We start from the raw sequence: 16457 nt of genomic DNA on the forward strand, positions 1-16457 counted from the left end.
GAGAGGGGACATTTGTTTTATAATACACTTCTACTGATCTTATATTAATGTTTTGACGATGAGCTTACTAGCTGCACGTCGAGGGGGACAAATATTAAACAGTTATAGCTCTGCTTTTGACTCAACAATAACATAAAAAATATGAATCAACATTAGCTCTATTTCCTTGAGTTCTAATAAAATTCTCTCAGCTATTCTCATCTTCTTAATCAAGTCAATGTCATGTTTTTGAAAAGTATTACATAAAATAGTTGTATAATTAAATAATACATTCTAATGAGAAAAAAAATTTGGAATAAGTATTGAATCCAAAAATTTTCTTGCTTCTTAGGTAATATTTCTTTCAAGCTATTGTGATATTTCAGTAATAGCATTAATAATAGGCTCTTCTAACTCCATAAAAGCTGTTTGCTTGATGGCAGAAACTAGATCTCGTTGGTCAAGCTTGCAATTTTTTTCTCCCAGTTGGACAAGGAGTTTCAGGGATAATTATTATTTGACTAGAAATTTAGATAAATATTACGCCACTAAAATTTGAAAATAATAGGTAAATATTGCGCCAAGGAAAACTTGAAATCGAAATTAATTGATAAAATAAAGTAGATGAATGTGAAAAATAAATATAATTAAACAAATATATAAATTAATATTAACAATAATATTTTTAATCAGGCATCTGCTTTTTTAGCTTTGGGGGGGGGGGGGGGGGGGGGGGGGTTGTCCCCTTGCTCCCCCCCCCGCTGCATACGCGCCTGCTAGAAAGTATCCGTAGTGTTACTAAGATTACTATAATGTGCTAAATATAAAAATAATCTTTAAAACTTTTCATAACGGGATCTAGTTGACGAACTTTACACATTATTAAATCTAGAGAGTCGGAAGAATTTCTTTACACCCAAAAAGAATCAACAATAAATTTAGGATTATTTAGGAGTGAAATAGAAACACATATACCTATCAATAAATCTGATTGCTAGATATAATTTGTCTAAAAGAAAATATACAAAAATGCTCGACCATAGGTTTCCATTTACAGAACTTCAAGTAATTTATATAATATTTTTATTAATAAAATTATATTTTAAAAATTCGATAGCAACACTACTTGATCTGAGGTTTCAAAATCTTAAAAATGTTTTAAAATTCAAATTCTACAACATATTTGCAATTTTGAATTAGACATTTAAAACTTTTAGAGCATGATAGAAATGATCAGTGAGATTCAAGTTTGGGATATTCGGTTCATATAGGCTAAAATAGCTTGTAAATATTCCTTTTCAAGCAACGATTATAACAACATCAGCAATCTAGAGCAAGAATGTCATATATTACTCAGGTAACATAGTATACTAGAAGAGGATGCGCTAACTTTATGAAAATAGCGATTAGAACTTTCTAGGCTTGCTAATTTAGCTAGGAAGGTTTTTGTGTATTTTGTATACCTGTGCAACTAGTACCCCGAAGGAATTTTTTCCATCACTGGATTAATACTCAATACAAAAAGGAGGACTTCTTTATGTCCCATAAATCTTGATAAAATACTATTTATTCATGTAATTTTATTAAATCTGATTTTTTATTAATTTTATTTCTTCCTTATATTTTGTTTGCATTCCAAATTTGTATTTTGATTTGTTTTGATAAAAATAAATGGAATGTCATTAACATGTGTTGTTTGTCTGGCTCTGACATGAGTAAAAATAAAATTCATTAGTCTATTTCTGAGATTGAGCTAGACAATATTAACAATGTTGGGACTAAGAGCGCCCAATTAAATTATAAAAAAATGTAATATATTAATTATAAATTAAATTAATTTTAAAATTTTTTTAATAAATAGCGCGCCACGGCCGCCATTAATTTATTAGGCGGCTGAAAAATCGGCGCACCGCCGAACGGCGATAAAAATATTTAAAAAAGAGCCGCCGTCAATTGAGACTTCGGCGCACAAGTCTAGCTCAAACACATCTGCATATTTATTTTCTAATTTTAAAATATCTCATTATTTAGTAAAAATATATAATTTGCATAAAACTAAATATTTAATACTCGTGATTAAAGATAATATATATGTCGTATCCGGATATGAAATTCATAGGGTTCCAAATTTCTCAATTTAAAATCATTTTATGATAGCAATATTTAAAAATAAAATATCGGATATGATAGGAAATATATTACAGCATATGCAGAGTATGCATATTGTAAATTTTAGACAATTTTTCCATGAATTTTTGAAGTCTGCTTCATTATATTAATTTCCATATAAATTTTTCATATAAATGAACTATATATACAAATGTTTATAAGCAATATTGCCTTAAATTCTGGTGTGTATTCTTTACATCCTGGAATACAATTTCGATCAAAAATCAAATTTCTAAATCATCTCCCTTAATAAATGATTAATCGAGATTTAGAATTCCCGTGCATAAAAAAATAAGAAAAACAAAATTGTGTTCCATAAATTTAGAATTTGTAATTGCATATTCTACCTAAGGAATAGGAATTCCATTGGTTCAGCTGTTTGTATTTTTATTTTATGAGCTAAAAATTTTTATAGGTGCAAACTGTTCCTTGGTGGAATTTACAATTGTATTTGCATAATTTTAATAAATTGTTATTGAGAGAAAATATTTCATAAATTACAAAACGGACGTTTAGGAAGTCACTTTTATTAATCTAGAAGAATTACATGAAAATGAAGAAGATAATACATAAAAATACAATAGATGAAGATGATCATTATAAGCAAATAGAAATCATGATAAAAGAAAAAAATATATATTTATATTCAGAAAGAAATCATTTTGGTGTATATCTATTTTATTCTTCACAAAGAATCTGCCATTCTAGATGACAGATTTTAAAGATGTTTGAAAAAGAGCGTCATTCGAAGTAGGTTTTAGTATCTAAAATCTTTTTGCAAAAATTGGTCACCATTAAAGGGACAAATTATGTTTTATTCATTTTTATTATAATATCAATATTGATATTTATTAAAATAAAGAAATTATATTGTAAAATATCTTATTTGTACATCCGTCATATTTTAAATATTTAATTTTAACTAAATGTAAAGTATTTTATGTAGCTTTTAAGCTAATTGTTTATTGCATTGTATTTAGTGAACTATTTTAAAATGTAGTTTAGAGCATGTAACGAAATATATTTTTAAAGTATTTTGTAAATTAAAGAAATACATATTCAAGTAATTTTTTCACTCTGATTACTACCATATTAATAAGGGGAGGGGAAGAGGGGCTTAAAAACAATTCTACTATGATTTATAAAAATTAATCATATTCATGTGCATGAGTAGCTATTTATAAAAATTAATCATATTCATGTGCATGAGTAGCTATTTATAATTTACTTTATCGTCTATGTTCTCTCCAAATGTATTGAGTAACTGTTGGAACTGAGAAGATAATATATTAACCCTGGTTTTCAAATCTGGCAAACATTCTCTAATGTGACGCATCAACAACTTTAAATTTGATTATTTTAATATTTTAGTTTAAATGAAATAAGATGTCAAAATTAGTTAATTTAATGTAGTAGAAGATTATCAATTATATATTATTATTCAAAAATTTAATCAATTATATTAGTATAAAAAAAATAAAATCTGAAATGTACCCTATTCAAGATTTTGGTCAAGAATGATGTTCCATTACGAGAGGCCAATGTATGATATTTTTTATATAGAAATAATGTTTCATCTTTAAGGGTTTCTTCAATAGTCTATAAAGATAAAAAAATTTATTCATTTTTGAATTAAATGGTTTTTTGAGATGTGATATCATAAAAAAAGAATTGGGAAATTTGCCAAAACAGTATTGGACTTTAAATATATTGACTGTGTGTATTTTTATATTAGTAATATTTAAGAAATAAAAAAGTTTAAATTAACCTTTCTATTGTTAATATCTTGTTGAGATCGATTAACTACACCAATAATTCCCAACTTGACTGGAATAACTCTTCCACATAATACATCCATAGCATCAGTCCCTGCATCCATCAAATCTAATTTTGTGATGACAGCTAATGTCCTGCGCCCTTATATATTTAAATATTACAAATAATAAATTATTTATTTATAAGCAAGGTAATTTTTGAAACTTTTTTTTTTATTATATTGATAAATAAAAATAATTAATTGTATTTTAACAAGTAATATATTTTTTAAAATTAAAATATAATGTAATGGTAAATATTAAAAATTAAAAACATATTTTAATATCTTTTAATAACTCATATTTTTTTAATTATAAAATATAATAAAGCTTAGTTTATATATAAATATTTTTATTACCATCTTCATCAACTTCTCTGGCCAACTTCAAAGCTTCAGATGTTGCTATATCTGTGTTTGCTGGTGTTACTGCAAGGATTATACTATTTGGATTAGATATATATCGTAATACCATTTCTCTTATCTGAAGTTCTATATCTAAAGGCTGGTCACCTACTGGAACCTATTGTAAAAAAAAAACAATAGCAATTATATTTATAAATAGATTTAATTATTATTCATTTATCTTTAAAACTTGTAAATAAAATATCAAAATAAAAAATGAATATATATATATATTAAAAGTGAATGTATATTTTAAAAATATAGATGGCTCTAAAAAGAGCTTATAGTAAAAATGTTCCTAAAAAACAGGTATAATTATGTTTAAAAATTTCTAATTGGAGTTTTTGTTTAATAGAACATAAATATTAAGTTTTTATGAAAATTTAACTTTAGTAAGCCCTGGTAAATCAACCAATGTTAGGTTTAGGACTTTGGGAGAAAACACTTTCACAGTAATGGGTTCATCACTTACACCCTGTAATAATATTTAATTAATATTAAAATGAAGTTGATCAAAAACTTTGTTATTTCCAGTTAATTTTTCTGTTTCTCTTTCAATTTCTAACTTAACTTCATCAAAATCTGTAAATATTTTATCTTTGGTATGCAAAAATTTTGCCCATTCCGTTATTTCATGATTATTATCTGCTGTATATTTAATTTTCAATTTTTTATAATTTAATAACCTTTCCCATTAGAATTTTTGACCTCTTTATAATCATCTTTAGAAACATGTATTAATTGCAAAATAATAGGTCTTCTAGTTATAATGCCTACCCCTCTCGGCAAAAAATCTTTACCAACAATGCACTCTAAAACAGAACTTTTCCCTGAACTCTAAATGTTTTAATAAAATATTTTTAATATTGCTGTTTACTTGTGCGCCAACAACAACAATTTGAGGAAGCATTATCAGATCTGATCCAATTGTATTAAATACATCCTGTAGTTTATTGATGACTGGAATTAAAGGTTCCATGATAATGAATCAAAAATCGTTTAATGCAAATAATTGGTAAGTTTTCCAAGAGGAATAATATTAAACAGATGATAATTGCTAAATTCTAATTTTATTTTAAAAAAATTTTGTAGCAAATCAAATAAGTCTAAATATAATTTATAAATATGTTAGTATTATTACTATTCTAAAAGTCTCCATTTGAAAATTTCATGGTTCTCAAATCCCCAAGTCACTGTAGGGAGGGAAGTCATAGATATCTTTAATTAGCAGGTCAGATCAACAGCTCAACGCATTTAAGGCCACAAATAGGCCCTCATACATGCCCTAACTCTTTGAGTCATTATACCTGACTTATTAAAAAGTAAAGTAAATTGATTTGAATTAAGTTTTTTTTTTATTTTATAAATACTTTCCGATGTATTCTTTATTCAAAAAGAAAATAACTTAAGAACCTATATATGCTGTTTGGAGAGAAACAGATAAAGATTCGGCGAGAGATTCAAACTGATTGAATATGTGTTGGTATAATATGATCCGAAAAGGTGAAAGGTAGGCATGGATTTATAAAAAATATATTTATTTTATTTAATTCATTTTAAAATACAACTATACAACTAACTTTTCCGAATTCAATTTATTGATAACAATCGATTAAACTATTAATATTATATCAAGTGAAAGAAATATTACAATATCCGTAAGGTAAAAATTTAAATTAATATAATTTAAAATAAAATTCAAATATATTAACATGAACCATGTTAGAAATACAGGAATTTAAGTTTAAACAAATCATAGATTCAATACTTTAGTCATTTTTAATTTATTATAATATAAAAATAAACATTACAATTTTACATTTTAAAAATAATTTACGTTTTTTTAATTATCTTTTAAACAAGTACACTATGTATATATTAATGTAAAATATCAATGAATGAGTTTTAAACATTTAAAAGTAAAAATAACGTAAATATATCTCTAGATTATATAGAAAAATTTAAAACAAAAAATAAATAGAAGTTAAGTGTTATAACAAAAACATAAAAATAAATCAAAATTAATTTGAACAAAACTCGATATATTATTATTCTCACCTTTGGGGAAACTCTCAAGTCATTCTCCTTGGTGGTGAAAAGGAGTAATTGTTGAAATACGTTAAAAATCGTTATATACTTTGCCATTGTCAGCATCATAATGGAAGTAGTTGGCCGCTGAATTCGGCCATAGTTATAGAAAGTCCATATCTTTCGAACTAGATTTTAGAAAATCCTCTCACGGATGATCGCTGATAACAGTCTTATTTTAAGTTTTTATTAATTTTTTTTTTATCTTTTATGGCTTTAATTTTATTATACTTTTTAATTTTTATTTTATATTTGTAATAGTAATTTTACTCATTTAATTATTAGAAGGAATACATTTTTATCGTCGTAGGAGCAAATGTCAGATATTTGGACAATATGTTGGGTTATATGAACCATGTTGGAAATATTTAACAAATCATATATTCAATACAATAGTCCTTTTTTATTTTATTATAATATAACAAGAAACTGCATTTTTACATTTTTAAAATATTTTCTATCTATTATATATTACATTTCTAATCATCTTTAAACAATTTTTTAACTATATATATATCAAAATTTTAGAATATAAATCAATGTGTTAATAAAATTTTAAAGTAAAATAAAAAGAAGGTATATCATTAGGATATAAAAAAACAAAATACAAATCGAAGTTAATCATTACAACATTAAATAACAAAAAAAAATAAAACGAAATTAGTTTAAACAAAAGTCGATCTATTAACAATATAAAACAATTGCTGGGCTTCGACAATATTCGATGAAAATATTATTAATGACAAATTTAAAAAATTCCTTAGCTATTTTATCATACATTATTGCCGAGTGTGAAAGGGACTTTAATCTTATGATTTTGATCATGGTAGATGCGAGTTTAAGAGCATACAATTTATCAAATTTATGGTTCATAAATGCTGATGGACTTTCGATATCAGAATGTATTCTAGATCCATATATCAAAATATGAAAAAGGAATAAACGCGAGTGCATGAAAAATTTTCAAAGAAAAATACAGCCCGCGGAAAACAAAATAAATGAAAAATTTATGGATTCTTTTAAAATTCATAATTATATATGTTTTAATTTTCATAGATATCGGTGGAATTTTATGACCTTATTTTTAAATTATAATATAAAAAATTTTTTATTCATATTCATTGTAAAAAAAATATTTAAATAGTCTTATCCCACCCTAGAGGTCTGCATTGGGCGGGCTTTTGGATCATAAGCCAGCTCACCCAATGTTTTAAAAAAATTTAACCCGCTCGCCCAGCCCGCCCATAGTTTCAAAAAAAATATACCCACCCACCCGTTCATTAGTCTAAAATTTTTTAACCGCTCACCTATTATTTATAAAATAATTATAACCCAAGCCCACTTTTATAAAATTTAATTATGGCCATTCTTTTAAGCATCTAATAAAGTAAATTTCAGCGTTACACCTCTATAAAAAGTTTTATAATTTAAAAAATTACTATATTAAGCATAAAAATATATTCAATTTAATTTATGTATAATTTATATGATCAAATAAAATATTTATGAAAAAAATATAAATATAAAATTGATACTTTATGTAATTATAATGCAAAAATAATAATGAATAGACATTTTCTGGATTCAAACATGTTTTGCTCTAAAAACCTTCGATCATAGCTAAATCCTCGTTGAGAAGAAACACTATTTGCAGGAATTGCCAATTTTTCTTGCTTATCCTAATAGCTTTGGCAAATCTATTTCTTGTAGTTTCCACCAAAGTAGTTTTAAATATACAAAAAAGTTTATTTATTTTAAGAAAAAGGTTTTTATGATAACAAAAAAGGACATATAAATTTTTAATATCCAAAAAAGTTCAAAACAAAATTTTTTATTAATATTTACTTAAATGATTTCAAATTTCTTAACCCGCCCACCCACTCACATATAGAATTTATCATGAATAGCCCGATCCGAAATAAATTTATATTTTTACCCGACCATGCTTGAATTTATTTAAATATCGAAAAATTTAATATTTTTTATAAAAATATTGGAGCCCTGTTTCTTGCAATAATTTTAAAGTATATAAATTTATTTCACAAAATTGAATGATATCATATTTAAAATTTTAAGTCCGACCCTGCCCGAATTTTTTTTTAAATAATTGGCCCGACCTACCCCAAACCGAAAATTATTTTTTAAATACTAGGCAGGGTGGTACTCAGGCCGGGCCCGGATTTGCAGATCTCTAATGATAATACAGTAAATTCAATATCCGAATGCGACATTCATCTATAACAATATGAAATCTCTTAGTTATATATTTATAGATGCACTGCATACTTAGCCTATTATCTTCCCTAATTTAAAAACATAATAAAAAACATAAAATATAGAGAAATAAAAGTATCAAAAATAGTTTTAAATTTTCTTTCTTTCTCTTTTAATATCTCACGCTTTTTGTTTGAAAGAATATGGTAACTAGTGTTTGTAGCGGTTCAATTTGGTCCGGTCTTTTTTCTAAAATTGGACTTAACATCCCGACCGTTAGGCCGACTAATAGTCGTAATCGAGGAGACCGACTAAAAACTTTAGTGACTAAATTAGTTGATAGTCGAGCTTAGTTAAACCATCTAGCCGGCTTATTTGATCTATAGTTGATTAAATTGAATTCTAAAGCCGAACTTGTATCACTGTATAGTCAGGGAAAAATTAAAGTGCAAACATGGTAAATTGAGATTTCAGTAAAGATAAACCATAGAAAAGTGAGAATATTTATATTCGCAGCAGATGTTATATAAATATTATTAAAAACTACCACTCTAGACTAAAATATATCATTATCTATACTATTTTAGAGAATATTTATTAGAAAAATTAACAATTTTTAGCTATTTATGATCCATCTCATTTTGTTTTGGATATTGTGTTTATAAAATTTAAAGCACCATTGAAAATTATTAAAGTCGATTATTTGTCAATTACAACAAAAAAAATATGATCTTTACCAATGAGTTAATACACGATAAATAATACCTGTTAATAAATATAGAAGAAACCAGCTCTATTTTGAGCTTTTTGATTTAAATAACCAAAATATTATAAAAATTACCATTAACAAAAATAATTGCTATAATTTCATTATATTAAATAATTGTTGGTTCAAGCATATTTTTTTGTTCACATCCGGAATAACCCCATACCCTCAAGTTTAACAAATTGCAAATATTTTAAAAAATATCAAATCAATAATTATGAAATTTTGTAGATATATAACAAAATCTTAAACTACTATAAAAACCAGGTCAAATTACTTTGAAGTTTTTTTACCAAGTATGCCTTACAAAATACGAATTGAATATAGCATTATTCATATTCGATTGAATCGAATAATTGCATTATTCGTATCGTACATAATTAAAACATTATTCGATTTGATTCAATAAACATTCAATTCGAAAATTAAATTCTTTAAAAATATTTCCAAAAATGAAAAAATAGTTTATAAAATTTATAAAGTGATTTATAGATGTGGAAAAAAGGTAAAAAATAAGAAGTTTCGCAAGGAACATGTTAAATATTTCTAAATATTACGATTTACCTAGCACATTTGTCAAATATCCAAATTCTTATATTAAGGTGTGCTTGCAATAATTTTTTTTCTTGTTATTTAATTTTTATTTAAAAAAATTGTTGTCATCATTAGAACTAAAAAACTATGCTCGTAAAAATTAAAAATGTTAACTCAAAGCCACCTTATATATGAACATATCAGAGATAACCCATCAGAAAAAAAGGAAAATCTACCCCATTTTATTCGTACTATATGCAAGTTTTGCCCGTCAAAATTGAAATCTGCGGACATTACAAAAAAGGTATCTGTCTACATCAAGCATCATGTTGCCATGAATGCCATATTTATGAAAATTTTATTTTATAGGAACATATTTATATTCAATGTTTTATGATAATTTCACAATAAAAAAAATCTTGTATAAAATTTCTTAAATTATTTAAAATCTTATATCGTAAAATTTTTATGATAGATTAGATTAGTATTAAAGTAACTCGTTCATAGGATTCGTAGTGCAGGCTTATAAATAATTTCAAATATTTATGAATAATTTCGAATATTATATTAGTTTACTTTCCAAGGAGGCTATCTAAACTTTTTTTTACTTCTTATTTTCTTCTTTGTACGATATTTCATTCTATTTTATTAATATAATTAGTTTTATTTATGTGTAAAAAGATGCTTAGGGGAGGCTGAGGTTATATTGGCCATAAAAAATTTAAGTGATAAAATATAGATTAGAAAATTAAGGTAGAAATTAATATTTAAGAAAAAAATCTTTTAGTATTTTATTTATAAAATTTAAAAAAATGAAAATTTAAGAAATATAAAAACACCCTTGGTATCTATTATCCTTTCGTGTGGGGTGTATCATAGCGCATTTTATTTTTGAAAATTTTTGTATAAAAATTAAGCTGACTCCTAGGTAAATAAATTGTCAAAACCAAGTTCATCCATAATTATATATATCATCCGGTTGGTCACTTAAAACCGTCATATAATTTACAGAAAAATAAGTCAATCATCTATTGTCATTCGTGCCCCGAATGCTTTTATAAATTTAATTGGATTTTTTTATTCAAAATAATACCTGCAAATGGCTAATAAGTACCCCGCCAAAACCTGCAACTGGTCTTCTCGATTAATTAAAATTTGATTTCAAGATAATAAATTACTAAAAATATTGTCAATCCCAACATACAATTTATTATACTAATTTTTTTATTATACAGTTTTTATATAGATTTTATTTTACAAATAGTTTACATGATATTTTTAATATATTTTTTTAAATTACGTATATATGTTTTACTTTTAACGTTCAATTTGACTAATAAAAAATTCATTCTTTAAAAAAAAAAAAATGTTTTTTATAATGATAATTGAGATTAGTTTATAATTTAGAATTTATGTTTAGTCGTATTGAATCTAACCATATATATGATTCAGATGAAATTTCTGGTTCAATCCATTAGGATATTTCTCCAAGGGCATCGAAATAGGCTAATTAGATCCAAAAAGGCTGTAACAGCTTTATGTCGAAGGTCCCATCTTATCAAGTGCTTTTTGCAGTTTCCTTCTTTCTATATCATAGAAATAATTCTATTCAGCAAATTCTGTCTAATTGGATATCTGAACAATTCATATAAACAAGAAATTTAAGTAATCATATTTATTAATAGAGATAAATTAAATGAATTTTTTTAATTTCCTGTATCCATCAGTGTTTAAGGTTTTAAAATGTAAGAAAATAAACTTAAAATTTTTATGAGCTAAAAAATACAAAGAAAAAATATTTAAAGTTTTTAACTTTTTGCTAATTTTTAAAATAAAATATAATATATTTGAAATAGATTACTTTGCAATTATCATATTATGAAAACATTTTATATTTTTTGAAAGATTTTTGCTATGGTGGAGAGGATTCATCGCTTGGTACGCGCTTGTTATAAGTAAAATATGATCTTTACCTAATAATATTTATAAAACGATATACTTGTTTCAAAAATGTAGAGAAAACAAAGATTTTGGACTTTTTGACAAGTCCATAAAATTTGTCTTGATTTTAAAATCATAAATTATATTTTTATTAAAATTTATTTTGCTGTTTATAACTTATATACATGACGTGGTTAAAAATTATTTAACCCGTCCGCTCGTCCGTTTTATAAAATTATTTTACTCTCTCACCTTTAGATGGGAGGGCGTGGGTTAAAAACCCGCTCGTATCAGTAAAAAAATTCAAAAAAGCTTAAAATAACGATTCAGACAATTGTCACTTTACTATGGTACATTTAGTTCATCTTCCCTAAAATCTCAATTTAACATGTTTACAATTTTTTTTTTATTCATTTGCGTCAAAAAAATTTAAAAATAAAGATTATATGACAATTGTCACTTTTCTATGGTTCATCTTCATTGAAATACCAATATAATATGTTCACAATTTATATTTTTACCCCGAATATACATTGATGCAAGCTCGGCTCAAAAATTTGTCAACTAAAGTGGTTAACTAAACCTATTAAATGAATCAATTAGGCCAACTAAATGGATCAACTTAATCGATTAATTATGACTATTTGTTAGTCATCTTTTAGCCGACTAATTTAGTTGATTAACAACACTAATTGCTAATAACTATTATATTTTGAAATATTTATTTTTATGATCATATTAATTGAATATTATTTTTAAAAAATAGGAACAAGATTGATTCAATGGTAGAGAGCCTTAAATTTATAAAATTTATTAGAACAAAATATTTTTTGCTATCCTGCCCTATACTTTTTCTCGAAGTCTTATTTTATAAAATGCGCAAAGGAACTCAGGCTTTATTAATATATTAATCATTGAGTTCTCAATCAATTTTGCCAGTCAATAACCAAGAGTTATATTAGACTGTCTTCATCGAATTTTGAATGGTGATTCAAAAATAATTTACATCTAAGTGAAATAAGGGATTTCTCTAATTCAATTTATTTTGAATACGATCTTTATATAGATAATTTTTTATCCTTTGTGTAAAATATTAGTTCAAAATTTAATAGGAATCTGAATCTAATATTGAGACGCAGTCTTAAGCATGAAGTTTGCCAAACATCTCATACACTAATTCTGTATTTTAAGCCAATATATAATGCTTAACTACAATACATGAGGTTTGTTTTTTTAAAACTAATCATCATGTCAAATTTATCTATCATTTTTTTTAAAAAATGACAATTTTCAACACAAATAATAAAATAGTCTTTTACTCCAATAACAGCTCTCAAGAGACCCTCAGAAACTCTACAACCTCGAGAAAATTAATCTCACAATCTTCTTTTCTCTCTTCTTGATCCCTTATAGCTTTTCCGTGCTCCATAGAAATATTTTTCTAAAGAACATTCGTTAATAGAAGCTACAAGTTTTTATTTTAATAAATACAATATAAGGCGAAAGGATATTTTTAAATTTTAAACCTTTATCAGATTTTAAAATTATATAAAATTTATTAATTTATTTTTAAAAGGTATTTTAGTTAAAGATATTTAAATATACTGGTTGGTTGAATATTATTTTATTTTTTTAAACAATTCATGAATTTACGGCACTTAGAAATTTTTTTTAAAGATAACTTTATTGCATAGGGAATATTATATTATATAAAATAAATATATCAGGCAAAATTCTGTCAAAGAATGCTTTCTATTATATTTGCTGACACAATTGATTTCTAACTTTTTTTTTCTTTAGCCATGAGAATGTCTTAAAAAAATTAAGTTCTATTGATTTTTATTAAATTATAATATTAAATATAAATTTCAATATATTGGACAATCTAAGTTTTTTATGTGGAAAAAGGTAAAAAGTAAAAGAAAAAAAAATATTTTAATAAAAAGAGAAAAAAATAGGCCACTTAAAAGCCACTTACCTTAATTTATTGTTTCAAATAATTATGTATATTTTATGAATTATTGATTGAAAGGCAATATAAAAATTATTTTAAGGAAATATTATAATACACATAATTATATTTTATTTTTATAATATATAATAAAAGTTATATATATTTTTTTCATTTTTTCATTAAAATCATATTTGGTTCTATATACAACTAATTCACTAGTTACTACTAGACCTCATATTAAATAATATTTTATGACATCAAAAAAACTTTAAAAAAATTTTCTCATTATGTCTTATATAAACGATTATTAGTCAAATATGTTTCGATAAGTCTTATATATAGGATTATTAGTCAAGTATTATCTTTTTATAATCCTCTCCTAAAATATAAATAAAATCACTTTGAGGATGCATCACCTTACAGTTACAATTACAATATAAATTTTTTGAATAAAAGAATAATGAAATTGATAGGCTAATTCTCAGCTTTTTATTATTTTAAATATTATATAGCTATTTTGTCCTTTATAAGAATTAAAATTTTCTATTAGTTTAAATACTATTTTTTTTAAAACCATTATCGGTTTTAGTTAATATAATATAAACATTTTCAATATTAGTTAATCGTTAGCCTTTATAAAAAATAATTTGGCATTTAAAATAAAATGATCAAAGTAAAATTAATTAACTATAAAATAATTAAAATTAATCATTCCTATCCATTAAATCTTATTTGCTAAAAAATAAAATACCCGCTTATGGATCCTAATTTATTTTATAATTCTAGATGAAGTTTAATAATCATCAAAATATAATTAATGCTAATAAAAAAACTACTATAGATTGCTATTATTCTTAAAATATAAACGGAGGTTCCCGGATAAATGATTCTAAGATTTACCTTCATTTGATATTAGATTCGGACAATGATATCATACATACCCTGTAATCTGAATGTCGTAGCAATATTCTTTGTATCTTCATTGATTTATTACTCGTTGGGTAAAACATTTTTTTGAACAAAAAATATCTATAGTTTATATCGTATTCTTATTCTTTTAACTTTTCTTTATTCAAAAAATTTAAAAAAATATATATAGTAAGTTCTGAAACCATAAGACAGTATAATTACTATCACAACCTTTGTTACTAATTCATTTTTAAACTAATGAATATTCTTGTTTCTCCACAATTGAATCGACGGCGCTAAATATTATTAATAAAATAAACTATTGGAATTCTTAACATTTACAAAATCATATTATAATACCCTTGGCTAGTATTGTCGAAAGCCTTGATTATTAGTCAAAATATACCCAAGCCTAAAGATTTCGCATAATAATAGCCAAAGGATTTAGCCATTTTTTGATCAAATCTCGAAACTTAGGGTAATATTTTTTTGGTTAAAATCTTGATATTGACCGTTTAAAAAAAATCGGTTTGACCTTATTTCTAGACCATATTTTTTTTAAATTTAATTAAACCGTTGTCATTCTTACAACGTTATTTTATCAAATAAGTGCTAACACATTACCTATCTTAAAGTTCTTTTTACAACTTGAGGGCTTGTCCGGTATCTTAGGACGTAGCTAAAAGCATGCGACCTAGTTTCATAAAATTAAATATACTTAGCAGCCCCAAATTATCAGTTTTAATTCTGGGCAGTCGTACCATTAAGTTACTTTACCGAGTGACAGCCTTATAGCCGTCTCTAATAAATTCCTAGTATACACGTGAGGTTAATATTGTATACTATCTTCTTACCCAAGAACATATTTTGAAATTTTTTATTAGTTCAAGTTAATATTTCTCTTTTTTTTAAGTATTTTAATTTATTTTTTTAGATTGTGGTATTTTTGTCCGGGTTATTATTGTTTTTTGTTTGGGGGTATTTTGTCTTATTTGTCCGTGGAAATTTTTGTCCGGTTGCTTTTCCCTAGGGGACTTTTGTTTATCATTTGTCTGCATGTTTTATCTACGATCAACTACCTGTTTAAACATAACATATTAGTTTTTAATGATGATATTGATTAAAATTGGAATATATTTTAATAATAAAGTAGAAGCTTTATTGAACGTAAAAAAAACAATTCTGATAATTAAAATTAGACAAATACACGTCTAAAATCAGGGGTGACCGGAGTAAAACGATCGGTATTTTGCATTTTTACTATAAAAATTTTAAGCAAAAGTGAAACAAAACAAATTATAATTCATTATTTAGCCCAATCCCTCACCTACAAAATAAAAATGGGTAATGTTCTCCAATAATACTTTAAGAGCAATGTGTAATTATGTAAACCTAGGGTAAAATGACTAAGAACCAGGGAAAAGTGGTCAAAAAACTGGCATTATTTATTACTTTTAATTATAAAATAATCAACACAATAATGGAATGTAAAGATATTATAGATATTTACACATTTTGCGTGTGAACATTTTAGACAGATCATCATACATTTCTATTATTTCGTTTTTGCAACTATTTTTTAGAATTTTATTCCATGTAACAACCAATTTTTTAATTATGTTTCTTCTTCCTCAAAACTTTTTTTTATATGGTGTATAGACATTAACATTTTAAGACTGATCATT

General features: G+C 24.8%; 2 protein-coding genes and 1 long non-coding RNA gene across 5 annotated transcripts in view; 2 read left to right on the plus strand and 1 right to left on the minus strand.

Annotated features, from left to right (window-relative positions):
* LOC135922278 (dynamin-1-like protein) overlaps window positions 1-5405 on the minus strand; it is a 30923-nt gene extending 25518 nt beyond the window's left edge. Inside the window, exons 1-8 of one of the 3 annotated variants that reach the window (XM_065456684.1) lie at window positions 5244-5405; window positions 5053-5203; window positions 4887-5014; window positions 4755-4841; window positions 4322-4484; window positions 3917-4065; window positions 3643-3747; window positions 3377-3490 (exon numbers count right to left, since the gene is read on the minus strand). In XM_065456684.1, the coding sequence (XP_065312756.1) occupies window positions 3377-3490; window positions 3643-3747; window positions 3917-4065; window positions 4322-4484; window positions 4755-4841; window positions 4887-5014; window positions 5053-5203; window positions 5244-5345 (999 nt within the window). In that variant the 5' untranslated portion in view covers window positions 5346-5405. Of the gene's footprint in view, window positions 1-3376; window positions 3491-3642; window positions 3748-3916; window positions 4066-4321; window positions 4485-4754; window positions 4842-4886; window positions 5015-5052; window positions 5204-5243 lie in introns of those variants that run through there. The other 2 variants (XM_065456685.1, XM_065456686.1) reach the window with 2 other exon arrangements.
* A 6200-nt stretch (window positions 5406-11605) lies between these two features.
* Window positions 11606-13291, plus strand: LOC135922773 (uncharacterized). Its single transcript, XR_010571029.1, has 3 exons — window positions 11606-11633; window positions 11874-11923; window positions 13221-13291. It is a non-coding gene; the product is annotated as an uncharacterized LOC135922773 (long non-coding RNA).
* Window positions 13292-14548: 1257 nt separating this feature from the next.
* The window catches only part of LOC135922771 (uncharacterized), a 32873-nt gene continuing 30964 nt past the window's right edge, over window positions 14549-16457 (plus strand). Inside the window, exon 1 of the mRNA XM_065457236.1 lies at window positions 14549-14864. Coding sequence (XP_065313308.1) covers window positions 14789-14864 — 76 coding nt within the window. The 5' untranslated portion in view covers window positions 14549-14788. The remainder of the gene's footprint in view (window positions 14865-16457) is intronic.

Source organism: Gordionus sp. m RMFG-2023, chromosome 1, assembly GCF_954871325.1.
Source record: "Gordionus sp. m RMFG-2023 chromosome 1, tfGorSpeb1-WG-v2, whole genome shotgun sequence".
Taxonomy (NCBI): Eukaryota; Metazoa; Nematomorpha; class Gordioida; order Chordodea; family Parachordodidae; genus Gordionus; species Gordionus sp. m RMFG-2023.